General features: G+C 61.8%; 1 protein-coding gene across 8 annotated transcripts in view; it reads right to left on the bottom strand.

Annotated features, from left to right (window-relative positions):
* Positions 1-2,617: 2,617 nt before the first annotated feature.
* The window catches only part of MYT1L (myelin transcription factor 1 like), a gene marked incomplete at both ends in the record, with an annotated part of 128,786 nt that continues 108,879 nt past the window's right edge, over positions 2,618-22,524 (bottom strand). For 6 of the 8 annotated variants that reach the window (XM_080812799.1, XM_080812800.1, XM_080812804.1 and 3 more), the window contains 4 exons: positions 2,618-2,758; positions 3,081-3,224; positions 7,631-7,734; positions 14,529-14,620. In XM_080812799.1, coding sequence (XP_080668925.1) covers positions 2,618-2,758; positions 3,081-3,224; positions 7,631-7,734; positions 14,529-14,620 — 481 coding nt within the window. Of the gene's footprint in view, positions 2,759-3,068; positions 3,225-7,624; positions 7,735-14,528; positions 14,621-22,524 lie in introns of those variants that run through there. The other 2 variants (XM_080812798.1, XM_080812803.1) reach the window with 2 other exon arrangements.

The raw sequence follows: 22,524 nt of genomic DNA, 5'->3' as shown, positions 1-22,524 counted from the left end.
ACTCGTGATTCCACACATTTATAGCAAAATCAAAGTGTCCACAACCCATGCCGTGTCGTACAAAAATAAATGAAACTTCAGTTCCACAGAGAGCACAATAAATATTTATACAAAATTCTGTCTTAATAAATGATTACTTAAATTAACTTAGAAATGGTCATGAACAATAAGTTATAATAAATAGACTCTGAGACTCACAATAATTCCATGTGAAAGGTCAGCATTCTAATATGTGACACTTTGTGACCCTATATATAGTCGTCACAGATAACTTCTGATTTGATATTATGTACCAACGTTAGATGAGCAGCGGACTTGTGCTTAGAACCCCTTTCCATTGTACATCGGTGATAACGCGAAGAATCCGTAACTGATACTACCTACCACTCTACTAAAAGCATTACTATATCGGCAAAAAGCTGAGACACGACGCGGCGGGGGAAATGCATACGTGCCCGAGGGACCGGTGGGCCCCTGCGGGAGGCCCCCCACGGGGTCCCGGGCATCAGGGGACAAGAAGCACCTGGCTTCAGCTCTCGAAAAGGCAATTCTGAGCACGGCGGCTACAAGTCGTCGCAGCGCAGGAAGAGGCGCTCTCCAGGGACGCCGCTGCCGAGCCCCGGGGGTGACCTCGTCTGTCCCAGCTCGTGATTCAAGTCCTCGTGGAAAACGGTAAGCGTTTGTACAGTGAGCCGTATAAAGTGCCGCTGGGACGTACGTTTACTTATACACATATGTACACCGAGGTCGAGGATTGTATCAGAGAGTTTGCTGTGAGATCCCTGTAATCTCCCGTAGCAACATCGTCGGGTCAGCCGTGCGGGCTCCCCTTCTCCTTCGGGGCCAGCCTCGCGAGGCCGCTGACCCCGGGAATTGCACACCTCCGTACGGATAGAGAGGACAAGGTAAGTGCAAATAGTCGACTGGCACGTTGTGGGGACAATGACCCTGTAAGTCCTGTTCTGCTAAAAATATTTTTTTTTATTTTTACAAAACCCATCTTTTTTTTTTTTCATAACAAAATTTTAAAGTACTTCTGTACTTCCTGCATAACATCAAGACATGGAAGGAAGAGATGCTGTCACATGTAACTCAAGTCAACACCAGAAAACACAACACGCCGTCCTAGGGACTACTCGGAAGGGGCAGGGGACGCAGCGGTCAGACGCGGTCTGACGCGTACACATAGTGCAGTCACGGGAAGGAAACAATGGAACCTCCAAGCGTAAGCGAGTCTAGGATGACCTAGTGTAAAGCAAAAAAGTGCTCAAGTGTAGAGAATTACTTGGAAAATCTGATTGCATTCATTCTTAGAGTAGGTCGTGACTAATCAAACAGCAAGGCTATGCGAACGCCACGCGGTCACCCAGTCTCCAGGGGGAGGCGGAACAGGAGGGTCATCTGCGACGCGCTCTGCTGGGGACAGGACTGCCGGGCTCTGGGGACTGCCAGGGACGGGCCGGGCCAGCCTCGGCCCGGGGGTCCCACTGCGCTGCCTTCAGCCCCCCAGCCCCGCAGAAAGCGTGTGCAGCAGCTCACGGAGTAGGGCACCGCGGGCCTCACCCGGACGGGGAGAGATATTTACAGCCACGACGACAGTGGTCATTTTTAAAAGCGGGGTTGGGGGGGGAGCATAGATACTCTTAGATGAGCTTTGAACGTAAATGAGAGCACACAGTTTCTGTGAGACACACGCCATGGCCGTGATGGACGGTGCGAGGGGCACTGCGCTCTCGGGGAGACGGGGGACGGCTGCTCCGACGTCTACGGACCCCACAACAGGAACTCGCCGCGCGGCCCACCTCTCACCAGCCCCTGTCTGCACGGACGTGCCCGGAGTCCCACCACATAGTGCACAGCAGCGAACTTAAAAGCGCTGTTTAAGCTGCTTGGAATCTTCTGCCCGATTTCCATGGCTTGATGTTGTCTTACAACAAATTACTTATCTCATCTCTTACAGTTAATCCATATGCCACTTCCTTGGAATGCAAAAAACCTCACTTAGTGCCCCCACCATACACCATCCTCCTAAAACAAACGAACAAAAAAAATCACATAATATTTCCAAGCATTGTTCAAAAATAAAGCATTTTTTTTGCAACCGATTCTTGCTATGAAACAATATGCACACAAAATGTATTTCTTAATTCCATAAAATCCTCCAACATGAGGCAAAATGAGGATGTTTAAACAGTGGCTGCGAGGCCACCACGTGATCATTCAAAGCTGTGGGTTTGTTTTTTTTTTGTCCATTTCAGTTCAAAATACTAAAACATTTAATCACTAAAGCATTAAAAAGAATTTACACTCTATTTATTTTGATCAGCTCACCTCTTCAGAAATATACAGCCCCCCAGATGTGCAGAGATTAGCAGCTAGAAACGTCACATGGCATCGTCACACTATGTCAGCTCATATGAAAACGTACAAAATGGGAATGTATCCAAAAACTATTCTGCAGGGAACTATCTTTAAAGCAAGACAGAAAATCATCATGAAGTCTCGTAAGCATAACACTGTTTCAAACAGAAATGAGAATATGACACTTGCGGGTGCGTCCAGCAGCGCGGAGCCCGGGGCCCCCGTGCAAGCAAGACCCCGCCTCGGCGGCAGACGCTCACACCTGGATTCCTCGGACAGCGTGCTTTATGTTTTCCAGAAGGGCTTTATTTTCTGGGCTCTGATAACGGTCTTGATTTGTATACATGTCCGTCAAAGTAGTCACGTACGCATCAAAATTTTGTTCATTGATTGGATCCTACGAGATATTAAATAGTGGTTCATACACAACTTTGATTTTCTTAACAGGATATTCACATCAGCACAAAAGGGCATCCCAGCAGGACGCCACTGTCTTTACGCTATGGACACGGCCCTACCAGGGCCGAGAGTGGGACTCACCCCCGGGGTGCAGGGGCCCTGCCCCACCGACGCCTCCAGCGCTCAGCGGTGCCGTCTGGGGGCAGTGACCGCAGCCACCCACACTGTGGAGAGCCATGGACACAGAGACGGACATCTGCCTCACGCTGTGCAGTGCGGGGGGCCGCCAGGCGCCCGGCGTCGCGCCCCTAGTCACTTACCATGTGCGGCAGCTGGATATTAGCTAGACTGTGGATCAAGGACTGGCTCAGGCTGGCCAGCTCGTGGAGAAGAGACTCGTTCTGCTGCTCGATCACCTTGTTCTCCTCCTCGATGGTCTTCAGGCTGCTCTCCATCGTGGTGATCTGGAACGCACAGATGTGGGGGCCATGTAACACGAGGCAGGGCACGGTGTCCCCGTGCCAAGGAAAAACCTTTCTGCTCGAACAAAAAGATTTCCGTGGCCAGAGCTGTTCATTTGAAGGGTTTGGCGTTTACGCTTTGATTCATTCCACTGGAAAGGCCGGTAACTGGACGATGGGGCTTGTCTTTCTGGGGAGCGGCTCCTGGCTGCGTCCACTATTACTCAACGTTTGCCAGTTCTGCTGTCTGGCCTGTTAGAGGCTGACGTCCCCGTCAACCACTCTGACCCCTGGCCGAGGCCAACTCTCTCCAGCCCGGATCTAATTCTGCCGCCACTAAGTCCCGAACTGTAGTTCACTTGGGAGGCAGGTCACCGTCTAGGTCACAGGTGCCCGGAGCCCCGCGTTCATGTCCACGGCCGGCCAGTCCCTGCGGGTCCTCAGGTGACGCCCTCCTTATCTACAGGCAGAGGACCGGCCTCACTCCTGCCTCCAGGCGGGCCTCCTAGGCTTCCTGGTATTGGCCAGAGGGAATCGAGCTGTCCCGCCCCCCTGCAGCCCAGTGACCAGCGCAGACTGACAGCCCGGTGCGCAGGGCCACTGGAGGGGAGCTGCCCCGACCTGCCTGGGCCTCAGGGAGCAAACACGCAGTCAGGACACGGCCGACTGGGCGTGGGGACCGAGGACACCATTAGGGCCTGGGAAATGGGGAAGTAAACCCAGTCCCTCCTGGAAGTTGCCTTTCTCCTGAGTTACCTGAACCCAGTGGGCCCCCAACCCCGATTCTCATGGACGGGATCCCCTGCCTGGTGCTTTCTCAGGGGCCAAGATGTGGGGCTTGTGGGCGCTGCTGGCTTCACTTGGGCTGGGTGAAACAGACATACTCTGGGCTGTTCTTGAAAACAAAAATGACAATACTTGTCCCAAGAGCATCTCCTGGAGAGACGTGCACAGTGTTTGCCGTAAGAAGACACAGGTCATTCCACACTTCTGTTCTAGTCGGGGTCCCAGCTAAATTGACATACCCCGAAACCTCCTGGATTGGCCCCCCAGCCCCTGTCGCCTTGCCCCTGGCCCTTATCTCCCTGCCTCCAGGCCCTGTCTCCCTGCCCCCAACCCCTGTCTCCCTGCCCCGGGCCCTGTCTCCCTGCTCCCAACCCCTGTCTCCCTGCCCCAGGCCCTGCCTCCCTGCCCCAGGCCCTGTCTCCCTGCCCCTGGCCCTGTCTCCCTGCCCCCAGGCCCTGTCTCCCTGCCCCCACCACTGTCTCCCTGCCCCCAGCCCCTGTCTCCCTGCCCCAGGCCCTGTCTCCCTGCCCCAGGCCCTGCCTCCCTGCCCCAGGCCCTGTCTCCCTGCCCCTGGCCCTGTCTCCCTGCCCCCAGGCCCTGTCTCCCTGCCTCCACCACTGTCTCCCTGCCCCCAGCCCCTGTCTCCCTGCCCCCAGGCCCTGTCTCCCTGCCTCCACCACTGTCTCCCTGCCCCCAGCCCCTGTCTCCCTGCCCCCAGGCCCTGTCTCCCTGCCTCCACCACTGTCTCCCTGCCCCCAGCCCCTGTCTCCCTGCCTCCAGGCCCTGTCTCCCTGCCCCAGGCCCTGCCTCCCTGCCCCAGGCCCTGTCTCCCTGCCCCTGGCCCTGTCTCCCTGCCCCCAGGCCCTGTCTCCCTGCCCCCACCACTGTCTCCCTGCCCCCAGCCCCTGTCTCCCTGCCCCAGGCCCTGTCTCCCTGCCCCAGGCCCTGCCTCCCTGCCCCAGGCCCTGTCTCCCTGCCCCTGGCCCTGTCTCCCTGCCCCCAGGCCCTGTCTCCCTGCCCCCACCACTGTCTCCCTGCCCCCAGCCCCTGTCTCCCTGCCCCAGGCCCTGTCTCCCTGCCCCAGACCCTGTCTCCCTGCCCCAGGCCCTGTCTCCCTGCCCCCACCACTGTCTCCCTGCCCCCAACCCATCTCCCTGCCCCAGGCCCTGTCTCCCTGCCCCCACCACTGTCTCCCTGCCCCCAGGCCCTGTCTCCTTGCCCCAGGCCCTGTCTCCCTGCCCTGGGCCCAATCTCCCTGACCCCAGCCCCTGTCTCCCTGCCCCAGCCCCTGTCTCCCTGCCCCCACCACTGTCTCCCTGCCCTCAACCCCTGTCTCCCTGCCCCCAGCTGTGAGAGCGTGAGGCTCACCCCACTCCTGCTCGGGGAGGGGCTCTGGAAGTGAAGGAGGGAGATGCTGTCCTCTCTAATCTCTCCTAGAGCCATCACGGGTTGGCCGTTGCGGCAATGCCCAGTTAGAAAGGCCGGAGCTGGCTCTGGCAGAAGGCAGAGTCTGCGAAGGAAGGTCCTGCCCTGTGGGCTCTGACCCCGGCCTGGAGTGAGGGCCGCGGAGGCTGCAGAAAGCCCTGCTTCAAGACCTCAACCTTCCAGCACTTTCTGAGACAAGTGGGAGGCCAGAGCTTGGAAGGCAGAGGTGCTCCGGGGCTGACCGGTAAGTGGGCCAGGGAGGCCACAGCCTCGCTGTCCCTGGGCGCCTCGTGCCGCCGGGGGCTGCGGAAACGGGCGGGAGCCCTCTGCGGCGGAGCCGACACCGCGTCCCGGTGGCTCACCCCTGCCTGTCCGTCCTGACCTGCCGTACGCTTCTGGCCCTGGGAACCGCGCAGCTCAGCGTCCTCCCGTCCCTTGAAGGCGCTGGCCTGTCAGAGAAGGACAGCCCCCAGAGGGACCTCAGCCAGGACAGGGAGAGCACACAGCAACGCTTGAAATTCACTTTTGACACTGAGGTGAGCCGACGTCTGGAGAAGCACGTGTTCACCTTGATGTCAAAAAGCCACGAAAGGCCCGTAGCGACCTACACGGGGACAAAGCGACGGGGTGGGGGTGGTGGTGACAGGAGCAAGCGTGCCCGGGGGGGCCCTGGGGAGCTCGGGTCTGGCCCCTGTCCCTGCGCGGGCTCCGCGGCAGCCCCGGTCCCGGGGGGGGGAGAGGCCTGCTGAGCAGACTCGTTTCCCGGGGGAACGAGGGCGCTTTGTTAGAAGCGGGCGCCCGGCAGGCTGCGGCCCGGCACCTGCACAGAAAAGGGGCGCTGAGCCTCAGGGTGCTGAGGTCTGAGGTGTTGAGGTCTGAGGGCCGCCGCCCTCGTGAGCAGGACAGACGTCAGGGCCGGTGTTTCCCAGGATCGGGTGAAACGAGTCGCCGTGATGGGGGCTCCCGGGGGTTTGTGTGGCCCTGGAGTCCTCCTGGGGCCAGCACCTCCCGGGGGCCCCTGGCCACGGGCTGACCGCAGCCGCGCATGTGGATGGACGTCACGGAAACTTCCCACCTGTTCCAGGGGAGCCTTGGGGCAGGTGAACGTGCCGACCCCGTGACCGGCGCGGGACGGGGCTGCTGTGGGCGAGGAGCTGGGTGTGGGAGAGCGACCCCCAGAACAGTCAGGCCCGGGTAGAGAGCGCCCACCGCCTGGGCGTCCTTCCCACTCACGGGCGCCACGGGCTCCCTTTCAGGTGTTCTGGTGGGGACACAGCCTGAGATGCGCCTCCCCGAGCTGGGGTGCCCGGCAGACAGAACCGGCCCGTGGCAGAGCTGTGACCGCGACCTGGTGTCGGAGGCTGGGCCAGACCCGGGCCCCTGCCAGCCACACTGTCGTTGGCCAGGAGGGGTCTGCAGGGAGGGGGCGCACGGAGCCTGGCTTTCTTCCAGGATAGAAGTGCCTCGCCTTGCCTGTGGCCTGTGATGGCGGTGCCGTGAGGGCCTAATCTCAGAGCCCACGTGGCACCGGGATCCTGGGCCGCTCCAGGAAACGTGCCAGGGAGCCTGGGGCACTGCGTGGGACTCAGGGATGGGAGACCGAGTGGCAGCAGCTTGGCCATCCACCTTGGCTTAGCCAAAGGAGTCAGCACGTGTACAATACGAGGAGAGGATGCTTATCTGGCTGGCCATGGTGAGCACACAGTAGGACTATGCACCGCAGCCCCACACTCAGGCACCCAGTAGGTGCTCCGTAAAGGCCGACCCCCCACCCCGTCCCTGGGCCAGGCCCCTGCAGGAGCTCACAGTCTTCCACCCTGCCCGGGGGCCGGCGTGCCCTTGTCTGGGGAATGTCAGCTCTCTCTCTAAGGCAGTGACCACAGGGCATTAGCGCCTGCCATGTCCTGGGAGGAAGGCAGCTCATGTGCAGGGACAGGCGACCTGTGTTTGCAGCACTGCTCACCGACGGCATTTCGCGGGTGCGTGCACGGTGGGAACCCGGCGGTGGTGGCCACAGAGCACCCGGCATTCGGCAGCCAAGCCCCGGGCCTCAGCCAGCGAGCGGGATGTGGGATGTGAGGTGCAGGGGGCAGGGGGACAGGGAGCCAAAGGAGGGGGAGCACGTGCTCTGAGGCCGATGGCCGGCAGGCCCCGGGCCAGCACGTGCGGCTACAGCCAGGGGCTTCAAACACTGTTACCTGAGTCCTCAGTTTGATCATGTCGGCCTCCATCTGGGAGTTGGACTCGTTCAGCTCCTTGATTTCCTCGTCCAACTGCTTGATCTCTTCGTCGTTCTCTATGCCTGCACGGGGGACAGGGCTGCGTTACAGCTACCGGACGTGAGCGCGGAGTTACAACTTCTCCTTGCTCTTTTTGTATTTGGGAGTGACTTTGCTGGAAAAAATATATTCTTGGATTTAAAAAAAAACAACAAAAACAGTGACAGTTTGTGTGTCTATCCATCCCTCCCGCTGCCCTCCTCGTCGTCATGGCCCCTGAACCAGGGAGGAGACCAGCCGAGCGCCTGCAGACCCCACCACGGCGTGCCAGGGTGAGGTCTCCCGGGACGGCCCACCAGAGTCCCGGCCCCGAGCGGCTCCGGGCTGCAGGTGGGGACTGGCTCCAGCCCAGCACCTGCCTCAAGGTTCTGTTCCCTGTCTGTCAGTCTGTCTCTCTCTCTGCTGCCACTGGGGGGGATGTGTCAGGTGCCCGACACCGTGCGTGCTCAGGACCCCCTCCCGCCCGCACTGCAGGGAAGACCGTGGCGGTGGCGGCGGGTTTTAGGCGTCTTCCGAAGGGGTCTCCCCACAGAGGACTTCTCACTGATGCAAACTCCTCCTCCGTTTGAGTGGAAACGTGATTCCACTGACACCGGTGGCGTGGTGGCAGCCTCTGTGTGCCCCGGGGGCCTCGCCGGGTGGCCAGGCTGCTTGCTGGCAGCGGGACACGCCGGGCGGGAAAGATCCAGACCCAGCATCATTTTGGCCATCGGGTCTCACAAGGCAGAAGGTACTCAGGTGAAGAAGAGCAGGACGCCCGCAGATGCCATCACCCTTGACAAGCCGGGACACAGGTCACAGGGCACAGCCGGGACGCTCATGTGAAGCCATGGGACAGGCACAGAGCCTAGGCTTTGGGGTCCGGGGGCAGACGCCCTTCTTTGGTTCTGCAGAAAGAAGGGGCGCGGCCACTGGGAGGGAAGGCCCAAGACCCAGACCCTGCAGGGGCCATGTGAGCGGGTCCTTCCTGTTGAACGATCCCCAGAGACCCCCTGGGGACATACGGGCCCTGAGCCTGCCGAGTCCCCCTCATCCTCCCACCCGGAGGGACTGGCCGTGGCCCCCCCCGACCCCAAGCCTGGGTCTCGTGGCCCCATCACGGAGGCCCTGGGCACACGTCCCCGGCATGCGAGTCGCCATCAGCTGCCTCCTCGGAAGCGGTTCTCGGCTCCCAGGAAGTCCTCCAGCGATGGGGTGAGCCCTTCCTTGGGGACGCACTGTTTCACTGTCCCCTTCCTGCCTGTGACCAGACGGCAGCGGCAGTTTCCGCAGTTCGGAATTGGGCTGAGTGAGTTCCTGCACGTGACACGTGGCCGGCAGGACACCTGTGCCGGGGGGGGGGGAGGCCGATGACATCACTGCCGCAGCCAAGGCCTGAGGATCCTGATTCCTGAGCCTTTACCCCCGGTGGGGCTCGCCACGCGGTCCTCAAAGCTGCAAACAGCCCAGGCGCGGCCGCCGTCTCCTGCGTGGCCCCGTGCCCGGGCTGTGCTGTGCCCCATTTCCCAGCGGGTTCTTCACGTCATCGCTCTTCGGGTTTTCGGTCTGAACGACCCTAGACCATCTGTCTCCGCCGCGTGCGTGAGAGACTCCGCCGGCACTGGACCTGCACTGGCGCGCCGCGCGGTCTCGGCCCCCGGAAGCCCCGGCGCACGTCCTGACTGTCCCGCGCCCTGAGGTCTGGCCGCCCGTCCAGAGCCACGCTCCCCTGACAGAACGCCGCTCGTCTTTCGCTCAGAAGCTCCCCCTCCGGCCCTTGCAGGGGGGGCTGTTTCTCCGCAGGGTCCCGAGGAGGAGGGGGGTGCTAACCGCTGGCGCGCACGAACCACTGCCCACGGGAGAGCGAGCGGCAGACGGACCCTTTTCCTACAGACGTTAGAAAAGAGCGCGGACTTGTATTCACAGACGGCGGCTACGTGTGTCAAGAGCGGACGCGCTGAGGCTCGCGGAGGCGGCGGCGGGGGATCCTGCGTGGGAGGCTGGGGCGGCTCCTCCGGGGACCACCCGCTGTGGACCCTTAGTGTCGTCCTGTCGGGACATTTGATTTCGGTCGCTCCCCGACGCGAACGGTGATGACGGCTCCGCGCGCCTGCCGGGTCCCGGCACCAGGAGAGCGTGTGGGCGCCGGCAGTGGACACGTGGAATCCCAGACCAAACAACTCGTTTCGGGATGGGCGGTTTGGAGATCACCAGGTCATCCCAAAGCCGGAGACCAGTGGGGGAAGTCGTGGGTCTGAGAACTGCGACGGAGTCATCTCAGCCGGGCTGCTGGACGTGCTCCATCCACGGCGCTGGGGGGACGCGAAGCGACCAGAACAGCCGGAACGTCGACACCTTTGTGCCGGGCCAGGGCTCTGGCGGACGCAAGCTTCGAGCGGCTCTGCGGCGGGAGCACGTGGTCTCCCGGAGGGTGACTGGCATCTCGGAGGGCCATTCTACCGATGCAGATTTTTACGAAAGAGGGTCCGACAGTGACTACTTGCTCTTTAACTTTATGCGAAACCAACTGGGAAGCAGGGTCGGGGCCCCACGGCCTGGAGAGACGGCTCCGGAGGGCGGGGCACATCTCTGAGCCGCCCTGGGGAGGGTCTGAGATGCTGGGGGCTTGTAGCCCGGCATCTGAAACGTGGCGGACGTGGGATATAAACCCGTATCTTCCCACGTGACAGCTCCGCGATGAGAATTTTCTTAGTCCTTCCAACCCTCCAGTTCCTCCATTGCAAAGTGCGCCTCGAACACAGCGGGAGTAAGAGGTCACTCACTCTCCGAGAAGACCCCCGACTCAGCGGGACTTGCCAGGTGGCCGCTGGAGAAGCCTGCCGCACAGTCGGGTCGTCCGAGAAGCCAGAGACCCGCGAGCTCCGTGGGCTGCGCGCTCGGTGGCCTGAAAAGCGGCACAGGCTGCTTTTGTCCTGCCGACTCCGTGCTGGGAGCTGACAAGTCATTAAAAAGAAAAGAAAGAGGAAAAACGCGGCATGTGGTCTAGCGCCGTGGGCCTCAGTTTTTGCTGAATTAAAGAATTAAAAACAGAGTTCCTTTTTATGTCTTATCCTTTAAACTTCTCATTCTAAATTTAAATAGTTTCATATATCTCCAAAATCGTATGCTGCACAGCCTCAAATATGTGTCCATCCGAACCCGGGCCAAGACGTTCAGTCTGTAGGGTTCCTGAGACGTTTGCTGCGTAAGCCAAATGCCATCACCGAGCCAGTCTGCAGGTCAGATCGGCTGCCTGAGAGAGGTGGTTTGAAGCCCAATAAAATGACAGCAAAGACCCCATGACGCCCTCCCATCTCTGATTTCCCCTCTGGGGTGCTGGGCGGACGGACGGGCGAGCGTCAGAGGTTTCGTTTCTGGGAATCGGGAGCCGACACGGCTCCCCCAGACACGCTCTTGCTCTGCGCGCCGGCGCTCCTGGGCTGTGCCCACAGAGCCCGGCTGCGCAGGCCGCTCCTTTCGGGTGCCAGGAGGCACTTGCGCCCAACTCTGCGCCTCCCTCCCGCGAAGGTGGGGCGGGCAGCACACCGTGAGGGGCAGGGAGAGAGCTGGCAGGAAACGGACGGACCCTCCGTCCCCTGGGTTCAGGAATCGAGAGGAATCTGAGTGTCTGGAAATGAATTTCCTTAAAGCCATGAATGTGCACCTGCCCCTTGGACACCCTGAGGGCCCCAGGGCTCAGCACAAGGCCCGGTCCTGGAGAGGGGAGCACACCAGACCTGGGAGTGCAGACTGGGGTGCGGGGGAGAAAGCGGCTGCGCCCCGGGAGCCAGCGCCTTGGCCGGCTCACTGATGCCTGTGTCCCAGGGCAACACCCTCCTCTCAGGGCGGCTCAGTGAGAGTTAGACGTTTGTAACTGCCTGTGCAGGTGACAGAAGTCACAGTCCCTTCCTCCAGTGTCCTGTCTTCTACGATAACAGAGGAGAGCAAAAGGAGGGGTTATCTCATTTCCTTCTTGGTAAAAACCAATGAAGAACCGACACAGAGCTGAGGGCACGGACAGCATCGGGCTTCGGAGGGGCTGCTGCTCTGGGAGACCGCTCGGTGGGAGGGAGAGATCACAGCGACCTTGTGTGGGAGCAGAGACCAGACTCTTCTCTTGAAGAGTCAGAACGAGGAGGAGGAGGAGGAGGGGGGCGGAAAGGACGGACAAGGGATTTCAGAGCCTCAAGGACACTCAGAACAGCTCCTTTCCAAGCAGGTGCACACTCGAGAGAAGGAGCCGGAAGCCCAGCGCAGGGGCAGCTTGGCCGCGTCAGCTCTGCCGACCGAGTGAGGCCTCCTTGAGGTCCTGTCGCTCAGTGCAGGCCAGGATGGAGCGAGGGACGCTTCCGGCACCTTCGTTATGGATGTGTAAAAGCAACAGGGAGGTTCTACGCTCAAGATACCAACGAGAGCGAGCGAGAGGGAGACGGAGCCAGGGCAGCACCAAAACCAGGTTCCGAAGGAGGAACAGAGCTGCTGGGGAAAGCGGGGTGCTCACGCCTCGTTCCCAGGAGCAGCGGCGCTGCCCGTGAGTTGGCCATACGGGGCGCGAGCAATTCCGGACTGTCCACGTCCCACGCCACAGCCCTGGCACCGAACCAAGTGGGCTCCGGGCTTAGTAAGAAGGACTCTGGTCTCCACGTGAAGGAGGTCTGCGCAGACGGGAAGCGACAGGCCGAAGCCCGGCCCCAGGCTCTGGGGCACGAGTGTCCTCGCCGCACACACCTGCCACAGAGAGCCAGGCTCCGGCCCTGAGCCCTGAATCAGGCCTCCTGTGTCGGGGTGCAAACCGGTGGGCGTGTGGTTCCCCACGGGACGGGACGTCCTGGCGCCTCCCGGGAGGCGGTACACACCACCGTTCTCATCCACGAGGGCTCGCCGGTTCCGAGAGCTGCCGTGCCTGGCACTGCCAGAGCGAGGGCTCTGGACTCCTCTGCCCCTTGGGAAAGACATGGCCTCTGACCCCCTGAGCTGCGTGTCCCACGACTGCCCGCCCAGGAGACGGCCCCTCCTCGGAGTGTCCATCCGCCAGTGTTTCCTTCCCGCTCCCGCTCTGCGAGGACAGCCCCGCCCCCGGCTGCCTCCTTCCCAGACAAACTAGAAGCTGACCGAGCGGACCCACTGGCCCATGGAGTCTGTGTGGATGCAGGGCTGTCTGGGGCGACGGGCCGCGCCAGCTGGGCTGGAAAGAGTCTCGGTGGCGGTTTCTTCCTGGCCACGAGTGCTGCCCTGTGACGGCCCAGAGCAGTGAGGGTGGGCCTGACGTCTCACGGCGGCGGCCCCATGTGGGGCCTCGGGCCTGCGGTCACCCCAGGGGTCCCAGAACGTCTGGGGGCAGCGCTCCCTCTAATCGGGCTCTGCCCTCTGGCACCAGTGCCTGTCGACCAGAAGCCGGGAGGCTGGTGTCCACGCCGGCAAGATGCAAACACTGTGGCCCGGGCCATCTTCCGTCCGTGGCCAGCCGCGCAGGAAGGGCTGTTCAGTGCAGGCCACGCCCAGAGGCCCGGAGCTGCGGTCAGGACCTGTCATGATCATCGGGGGGCCCAGACCCCCTGGCCTTCCTGCGAGGGCGGCGGCCTCAGGTGGAGCCTGAGCGCCGGAGGCCCGGGTCCACGGGGGCGGAGCTGGGCACGCAGCTCCAGGGATGGGTGCGGGGACTTCGCCCAGGCGTGACCCAGGCCCCGCGGTGCTCGCTGCTCTGACGAGCCCACAGGGAGGGCGGCGCTTGCTCTGGGTCTTTGGCACCCCAGCTCGCCATCGGCCGGCCCCGCACCGGTCAGCCCGGCCCTGTGCTGGCTCCCGGCTCCCAGCGGCTTCCGAATGCTGAGGAGGGGTCCCCGCTCCTGCCCTTCAAGGCCCTGTTTGCTGCGTGGTTGCAGGGTATGCTCTTTCTGCAGTCCCCAGAGTGACATCCCCCGGGGTCTCCCCAGCACCCAGTCAGCTGCGCCCCCTGCCCTCCCCTTGTTTTCGTCGGCCCATCCGTGCTTACGCTCGCAAGGGGTCTAGTTCTGCTTGAAGACACCTTCCTTAGCACATAGTGTTGAACCACAAACTCTGACCTCATGGCCAACAGCACACGACTCAGTGTGGACAGGGCTCGCCCAATACACCCGTGTCCCGTGGGTGCCACACAGCCCTGGTGCAAGGAGCACTCACCCCCACCACGTGTGGGGGCCTTTCACATGGAACTCACCAATAAAAGCCACAAAAATTTGGGAACAGTCCCATTTAGGAAACCATGGAAAGGACCCTGTTACGGGATGAGCATGGTCTGGTCCCCTTAGCCGGCAGACCCACACTTCTCCCGCCCTGCCACACCCCAGCGACCATGACAACAGAGGAACTCTGGCAGCAGGGGGGCTCACAAACGGCCCTCCTGGGGGACCTGCGTTCCGCACCCTGGGGGACCCACGCTCTGCACCCCGGGCACCCCACGCTCCGCACCCCGGGGGACCCCAAGCTCCGCACCCCGGGGCACCCACAGGCACGTGGTGGGAGGGGTGCTTGCAAGTGGTCAGGACTGGGAAGCTGAGCACGGAGGGGACAGGAGTGCGTCCTGGACTCAGGCCCTGCAGGAGGACCTGGGGGCCGAGACACAAGGGGGGGCTGCCGGAGTTCTGGGGAGCAAATCCCTGAGACTGTTAAGGGTCCCGGCGAGTGATAAGTTTGGGGATGCCCCCCTCCCAAGCCGAGGGGACTGGCTTCTTAGTTGTGGCCGGAATGACCCAGCTTTCGAAGTGGAGACATCGCAGCCGTAGGTCTGTGGGTCCGGGGCTCTGGCTGCGCCCGAGGAGACGGGGCCCAGGCCGCGGCGCCCAGCGGGCAGGGCGCTCACCGTTGCTGGCCCGCTGCCGGATGGTCAGCATCTGCTCGCCCGACAGCTTCGCCTTCTTCATGGCTGACGTGGCTCGTGGGCATCCCGACAAGCTGGGGACAAGACAAGGCGGCATGAGTTGGGGGTCTCGGGAGGACCCCAGCCCTGCGGGGAGAAGAGGCGGGGCGAGGAGCGCCACGCAGGCGTTTGGTCAGACTGGCCGCTGGCAAAGGGCCAGCGTGGTGGACGCGGCGTGGCCCGCTCCCCGCGCACGAGGGCGGCTGCGTCTGCCTGTGGGCTCGGGGCAGTTCTGGGGGGACACAGACCGGTTGGGGCCTCCGTGGAAATCGCGGCAGCTGGGCTCCGGGGCCGGCCAGAGAGGACGCCCCTTCACCATGTGCTCCTGGGGCCGCCTGGGGTTTGGAGGGAGCGACTCTCTGGCCTTAGAAGTCGTCCTGACTATGGAAAGTGCCAGACTTGCACAAGGCCTGGAGGAAGATTGGATTTTAAACATACAGTTGCAGGAGGACCGGGTGATGAGCTCGGCCCAGACTTAGCCCTCCTGTCACAGCGCATGCCCAGCTTCTCCTCCCCTCCTGCCCCAGTACATTATTGGGGGATGGATGCAGGTGGAGAGACAGAATCCCACTAGAATGATCTCACTTGAATCTTTAAAACCCATTTGCCACCGACATCAAAGTTGCAGCCTCTTTGCAGACGTCCCCGCTGCCCGCACGTTGCTAACACTGGGCCCCCTGCGGGGGTGCGCTCTGCCCTGGGTACGGGTGCGAGCATCTGACAACTGTGTTCCCAGGACGGCTCCCCCGTCCTTCCCTTTCGTGCCGTGTATGCGTGGAGAACGATTCTGCACCCTGGACACCTCCCACGGCCCCGAGCCTGGGCTGCATCACACCTGCGCCTGGGGGCTGCCCCTCACCGGCCACCACCTGAGGGCACCCCCAGGGGACCCCCGGCCCTCGTGACATGGAAATGACACACATGCCACGGCTGTGTGTCCAGTATTACATGTATGTTTACATCCTACATGTTTCATCTGTACCTAAGTGCCAGGCGGCCCCTGGCCACAGCTCTGCGGTGCTCTCGGGGCTGGTCTACACCTGTGTCCACCCAACGCCCACCACAGTGTGGATTACATGGTTGTCAGCAATACAAGTATTGCCTACGTCAATGCACGGAGGCTTCCTAAATACGTTCACGCAGATTTCCTCTCACGGTTCATAGCAACGTCCAGGTTGTCTCTGATAGGCCGTCGGTGAGAGGCTTGTGTCTGGGAGCTGCTCCAGAGGGCCCCGGAGAGGCTGAGTCATCTCTACCCCGGTCGCTCTTCCCGGGCCCCTGCGGCTGGGAGCCGAGTCTGGGATCTGCGTCTGCTGGTGCTGGTTCTGGACTAACGGGTGTCAGTCCCCCAGCACTGTCAGGTCCCTCTCTTCTGCCCACCTCCCCCGTCTTCTCAGGACTCTGTGCCCCATGTTGGCCAGTGCCGTTGGTTGGTGTCTGCGTCTGCCCCGCAGCCCTGCTGGCCTGTCTCCGGCCCCCGACTCTCGGGACACCACCAGTGGCCCCGGCCAGTTGGCAGCCTCGTGGTCTTTCCTGTCTGTGACCATCGGGGCTGCTCCCCAGGGGCCATGTCCTTCTGGCCCTGTCCAGCTGCTCCCTGTGCTCGGCCTCTCCCCGCCTGATTCTCTGCCCTGAGAAGAAGGTGGTCAGACGTCAGTGATGCCGCGGTGGGTGGACGCAGATCTGCGAAGGGGAGGGATCAGTAGAGTGAAGCCGGCGGAGGGGACGCACTCAGGTCCTCCCGTGGGTACCCAGGATGCCAGCCCCAGACCTGAGCGCGACAGCGGCCTCTGAACACCGTAGCTTCTGGAGCATGCTGACCTGCAGCACCCGGTTTGATCTTCCCTTGTCTCTCTCGGGTTTGAGATAACAAAAGGACGGGCCAGGGATGCAGAGGGTGGCGTCCTTCCCAGAGACACTCCCTGGAGCTGGGACACTGAATCGGGGCAGAGACAGGCCCAGGGAGCAACGTGCTTTGTTCAAGCCCGCCCGGGCTCAGGGACAGCACGGTCCACATGGGTCCGATGAGGAAGGGCCCCCTGGCACTGACCTGGGTGCCGGGCAGGTCCGTGGGCTCCCCTTGGGGCTTGTGCCGACCTCGCGTCGTGGTGTGCTGGCTCCTGGGGGCCCGGATGGCTGCAGGACTCACGCTGTCCCCTTTGAGGTGTGGACCCCGAGTGCTCAGGGTGTTTCCCTGGGGACCCAGTAGCCGTTCCGGAAACTCCTCTAAGTAAAACTGCTCTGAGTGGGGATTTGGAAAGATGCAGCTAAGTGGTGGCCCCGAGACGTCCAGCTCCAGCCCCGGCACCCGGGCCAGGGTGGGCTGCAGGCAAGTGCTTCAGAAGGACAGAGGGAGGGAGACCTTCGGTCAGGACCCGGCCCACAGGACCTCCTTCAGGACAATCTTCCAGCTGGAAAGAGTGAAATAAGGGAATGTTTCCGGGAGGCGTGGTTATAAAGGTGTGGGGGCAGGGGTTCGTCCACGGGAGGGCCCCCGGGCTTGCGAGCAAGCTGACAGCTGCCGTCCGGAGGCTGTGGCCACCCGGGGAGGCTGGGGGAGACGTTTCGAGGCGCAGGCCTCAGACAGACTGGGTACAGTGGTGTCGGCGGCTCACGTCTCACTTGCAAGAGAGCAGGTCTGGTTGGTGCCACTGGGCCCGTAGCGCAGACGCCTGCTGGCCCTGAGTTACAGTCCCACCCGCTTCCGCAAGCCCGCTTAAGGGACAGGTGTGGCGTGCGTGGCCCGATGCCAATGCCACAGGCGCCAAGCCCCTGCTTCCCGGCACTCGGGTGTTTCAATTCCCCAGTCCAAAACCAGTGGGAGGGACACCCAGTGGGAGGGACACATGGCGGGAGGGACTACCCAGCGGGCGGGTCAACCTGCAGGACGGCCTGGGGACAGTGTCCCGCGCCCAGGGCTGCTTCTCCTGCTCTCTCCGTGCGCGCGGACCGCCATTCTTCCTCTCTTCTCCCACCTGCTGGAGACTCCTGTTAGCCCGCTAGGCTAGCAAGCCCTAGGGATCCTTCTCTAGGTTTTAAAAACTGTCTTCTTTTCTCATTTTATAATTTAAGAGAGATTTCCTCAACTTTACCCTCTAACCTTCCAACTGAACTTTTTATCTCATTTGTCTTTGTTTTAAAGAGAACTTGTTCCTCTGGTCTCTCTTGGGCTGCGAGGGGTCCGTCATGTTACTCCGCTTGTGCTCCTTTTCTATCTGCCGACAAATTAAAAAAATTCTCTTTCCTGAAATGTCTGTTTTCTCCGTCCTTTTCTTTGTTAAATCTGCTTTGCTTTCTGCCAGTGTAACTTAGTGCTTCCCTTAAATGGCGGGTCGTCCTGGGCTGTTCATTCCCGTCTCCCGAGTATCACCCACTGAGGCCTGTCCCGGGGCCTGCGGGTTTCTGGGGGGGGGCTCCCCTCCTGTCTGGAGGTCAGAGGGGACACACACGGGCTGAGGCTGTGCCCACAGCAGCTTGGGAGCTAGAGGTGGAGGACCTCGCCCCGCACGGGGCATTCCTGCCTCCCGCACACCGGGGTCCCCAGCGTGGAGCGCCCCTCCTGCCGGGCGCAGGGGCACGAGGCATCTGAAGCCTCGCTCTTCTCACAGAGGTTTCCACCTCCTGCTGTTCCCTGGGCTGCGCGGAGTCTCGCTGCAGGGTCCTGCGGCCCGTGTGCCGCGCCGCGCGCTCACGCCGGGCCTCCACCCCCGCCCCCCCCCCCCTCCCGCCCCGGCGTCCATCCGGGCACCTGCCTTCGTCTGTCCCATCAGAGCCGGACCCAAGACCTGCATCCCCCAGCACCTCAGCTCCCGGGACTCCACGCAGGGGACGGAACTCCCTTTGCTTTCTACATTTTTATTGTTTTTATTTCATGGGTTTATGAAAGGAGAGCAGGCCATTTCGGTGGAATTTTGAGATCAGTGGAGATAAATGTGTTTTTGGGCTGCGGCCCAGGAGTCCTAGAGAGACGGCTGCCACCGTCGGGCACAGGGCCGTAAGCCTGGAGTCCGCATCGACGGCTCCTCTCTCCCCTTCTGTGGGTCAGGGTTGCAGGGAGCCCGGCGGCTCTTCCTCCTCAGGGATGACTCCGGCCTCGAGCGACCTGGGCGGCCAAGGGCCTGGACTCTTGGTCCAGGGGACAGAGGGAACATCCAAGTGAGCGGCCGAGAGACAACGGCGCCCAGCCCCTCATCAGTGACAGAAGCCCCGAGAGGCAGCGCCAAGTGTCTGGTGGCAGGCAGCATGACGGGGCTGGGATCCACGGTCACAGTCGCCGCACAGCCCGGCACCATCCCCGTTTACCTGACTAGGAACTGGAACCTTGTTGAGCCCATTTGGGTTTTGTGCTGAGGGAGCTCGTCCTAACAGAGAGGAATCAGTTTTGCTTTTGTCTCTCCTGCTGCTTGTGAGCTAAATCCAGCCTCTGACATTGCCGTGGGTCCGTTGTCCCCCCGAGAAGACACGTGGATGTTTCCGTACCCAGAACCTGCAACGAGGACCCCACCTGCCCATTTGGAAAGGGGACTCTGCAGATGTGATCTGTGTGGACACAGGGGCCTCTGTTGCAGGGACAGCACTCATGGCTCCCAGCCTCGTGCGTCGGGGGGCCACAGGTCTGGGTATGTCTGCCCCGACGGTCCGTGAGGGTCCGTGATGGCCGGCCCACCACTGGCCATGGCAGGAGGCGGTCGGAGGAGCCAAGGAGTGTGGGTGACTCTGGAGAGAGCGCCATCCTCCTCCCTGGGGCCGCAGGGCGTCCACAGGCTGTGAGCCCCCAGCGGAGAAGAGCCAGTGCCACCTCCTGGAGGCCCACAGGGAGCCCAGCACTCTGCCCGACGCCTTCCCAAGCCGCTGTACAGCGCGTGTCCCAGGCTGGGTCCTCCAGTGGACACAGGGGTCCATGCGTGCCGCCCACTGGACAACTTTCCTCTCTGTGGGCCGTGTGCCCAGGGAAGAGTGTCTTGTCATCCTGGCATCGGTTGTCTGATCTAACATCCGGACCATACAGATCTCAGGGTGCTGTGGTTCCGTGATTATGTATGTGTTTGTTAAAAACCAGGGTTTCTCAGCATCCGACGGAAGCAGGGCAGCGTCCAGCTTTCCTCTTCTTGGGCTCTCCAAGACCGTCTCCCCACATCCCAAAGGTGGACTACATCTCCCAGCATCCCTTGGGAAGACTACGTCTCCCAGCATCCCTTGCAACAGGGGCTGCTGTGCCCTGGGTCTACCTGGGGGGGATGGGAAGGAAAGGCAGGTGCTCCCCAGAGCACTGAGATGGTCGATGGCAAGTAGCCCCCGGGGGAGCACTCATGTTAACGCAATTCCCTTGGCAAGTATCAGGCAAAACAGACATTCGGAAAAAGGCCGTCTCCCCACTTGTGATGAACTGTAAGGAAACTGAAAATAAAATACATCAGGTTCTGGGAGGAAAGTTTAAGAGGGTCTAGGACATGAGCTTTTTGAAAAAAATATTTCATTCTGGTCAAGCCCAGTGAAAGATAAGACTCAGTTCTAAGACTGCTGGGTAATTTTCCCGGGTTAGCCCTGGTGACTTTGATTTCTGCCGGACTGCGAGGTCCGCCGGTCACATGTACGCCCCACGCAGCCCCGTCCCTCGCCTGGCCTGGGGACACGAGGGCACCTGTGCCTCTGGGCTGTCACCGTGACTCAGAGGGCTAGCCTGGGAAGGCGCTTACGATGCCGCTGGGCACACAGGGCTCCCCCCACACGCCGGGCGGTGAGGAGACCTCTTCCGGGCAGAGGGGGAGGTGGGGGAAGAGAGTTCTAGGGAGGGGGAAATGCGCGGACGAGGAGGGATGGGTTCAGCGGCCAGCTGGGAGCAGGGGATGGTCCTGGAGACACAGCCAGGTCCAGGGGCCGGCGGGTTCAGGCCGGGCAGTGGGGTGCACCGCCGGGGCAGCCAGCCCCTCCCAGCTCTCTGCCCGCCCCTGCCCGCCCGCGTCCCTCTCCGAGTGCCCAGGTGTTTCGCCAAGGCTGCGCCAGGCAGCCACCTGCGTAGCTTTCTCACGCCCACCCGGTGCTGCCCGAGTGGCTGGTGGACACTCACCGGGTCCTGAGGACCGGCCCGCTGCCCACGCCCTCCCCGGGGCACCGGCCCTGACCCGGCCCGGGCTCTGACCTCCCCCGAGCCCCGCCCGCCCGTCCTCCCAGCTCTGCCGTCCCGGGCTTTCCCTGTTTCCCTCTTCCGGAGGCTGTGCCCCGCCCCCCAAGCCGTCTGACCCCTTGGGGGACAACGGCCCCCCACCTGCGTCTCTTCTACCTTCAGTGCACGCCTGCTTGCCCCCCCCGACACCTGCCCTCTGCCCTCTGGCCTATCCCAGGCCGGTGCGGGTCACTGGGACTCCTAGCTGAGCGGTCCCCAGCTGGGTTTTCTGGAAGACCCTGAAGCCCCAGGGAGGCACGTGCGGCCAGGGGATGGGCCTCTCGGCGGCTGCTTCAAGCAACAGTGTTCATTCTGCTCATGGCTGGCCTTCGAAGGAGGTGGGGACGGGGGGCAGCCCCAGTGCGGAGAATTGGGCGGAAAACTCAAGAAGTATTCCTCCATCGTGGCGGGCAGGAGTTAGAAAAACGTGCCATATAATCCGAAAACAAGGAACTCTACTTTCCTTGTTGCCGGAGTACTAGACACACATTCCAACAGAAATTTGTCTGATTTATACGAGAACGTATTTGGTTTTGAATGACTTATTTTTCATTTTAAATACTGCTTTTTTAGAAGACTCAGCCAAATCTTAAGATAAAATAAGACAATTTCTATGTCCTTTACAGCGGCCCTGTTCATGACACAGACTGGAGCCCCCCACCTCCCTTACAGGGTAGAGAGTGTGGACCCCAGCCTCGAAGGAACAAAATAAACGAAACAGTTTCACAGCCTGTGGGGACGGGGGGCGGGGCCCACAGAGCTCGGTGGTTCCTACTGTGCTCGTGCCCGGCTGCCTCTCAGCCATGACCTCCCTGGGGAGGACACCGGGGACGGTGGCTCGGTGGGCGCGGCAGCCCCAGACCCATGCTCCGGCTTCCTCTCCTGCGTCCGTCCTGGCGCTGCCCGCCACGACCCCTGACCCCTCCGGAGCTGCCGCGTTTTGGCGGAAAGAGCAAGAGCAGGAAACTTCTGGGTCGGTCGAGTCTTTCCTTCTGACTCTGCACCTGCTGTTTTCACAGCCCTGGGGGTCGCAGGAGGAGCCCCGCGTCTCAGTGCACCAACGGGCTCTTCCTGGGGGCCCCTCCTAACCGAGCCTTGGAGTTTGGGAGGACTTCGCCTGTCGTTCCACACAGCAGGGCCCCAGCCCCCTAGGGATGGGTCTCTGCACCCTTGGCCAGGTTCTTGCCCGGACGACTGTTCGCACACCTCTGGGGAATCGTGGTTCGCCTGCCAACAGCGCACGTGAAAACAAGGGGGTGCGGTTCAGCCTTCTGAGGAGGGACGTGCTGCCGCCTGCCGCCCATGGGGGACACCGTGCCCAGTGAGATGAGCCGGACGCAGAAGGACGGACCGCAGGATCCCGTTCGTCGGAGGTCCTGGAGGGGACCCGAGGTGTGGGAGCAGAAAGCCGATGGTGGGCACCAGGCGCTGGGGGAGGGAGTGGGGAGCAAGGGTTTACGGGGACAGAGCGTCAGTCTGGGAAGACGGCCAAGTCCTGGAGTTGAGTGAGTGACATCGTGAGTGACCTCAGTGTCACAGAGCTGTGCGCCCCAAAATAGTGAAGATGGGAAGGTGTGTTTTTACCACAGTGGAAACAAAATGCCGTCAGCTCTGCTCTCGGTGCCGCTCGTCCCCTTTCCCCACACGCCCCTGGCCTGTTTCCTCCAGGCACAGTCACAGCCTACAAACATGGGCTCCACCCCCAGCCCCTGGGGCTCAGAGCCCTAACCCTACAGGCACACCGAGGCAGCCCTTCCGTTAAGTGCCAGCATCCCA

Source organism: Martes martes (assembly GCF_963455335.1).
Source record: "Martes martes genome assembly, chromosome: 9".
In the NCBI taxonomy this organism is placed as follows: Eukaryota; Metazoa; Chordata; class Mammalia; order Carnivora; family Mustelidae; genus Martes; species Martes martes.
This window is presented reverse-complemented; position numbering and strand designations above follow the sequence as displayed.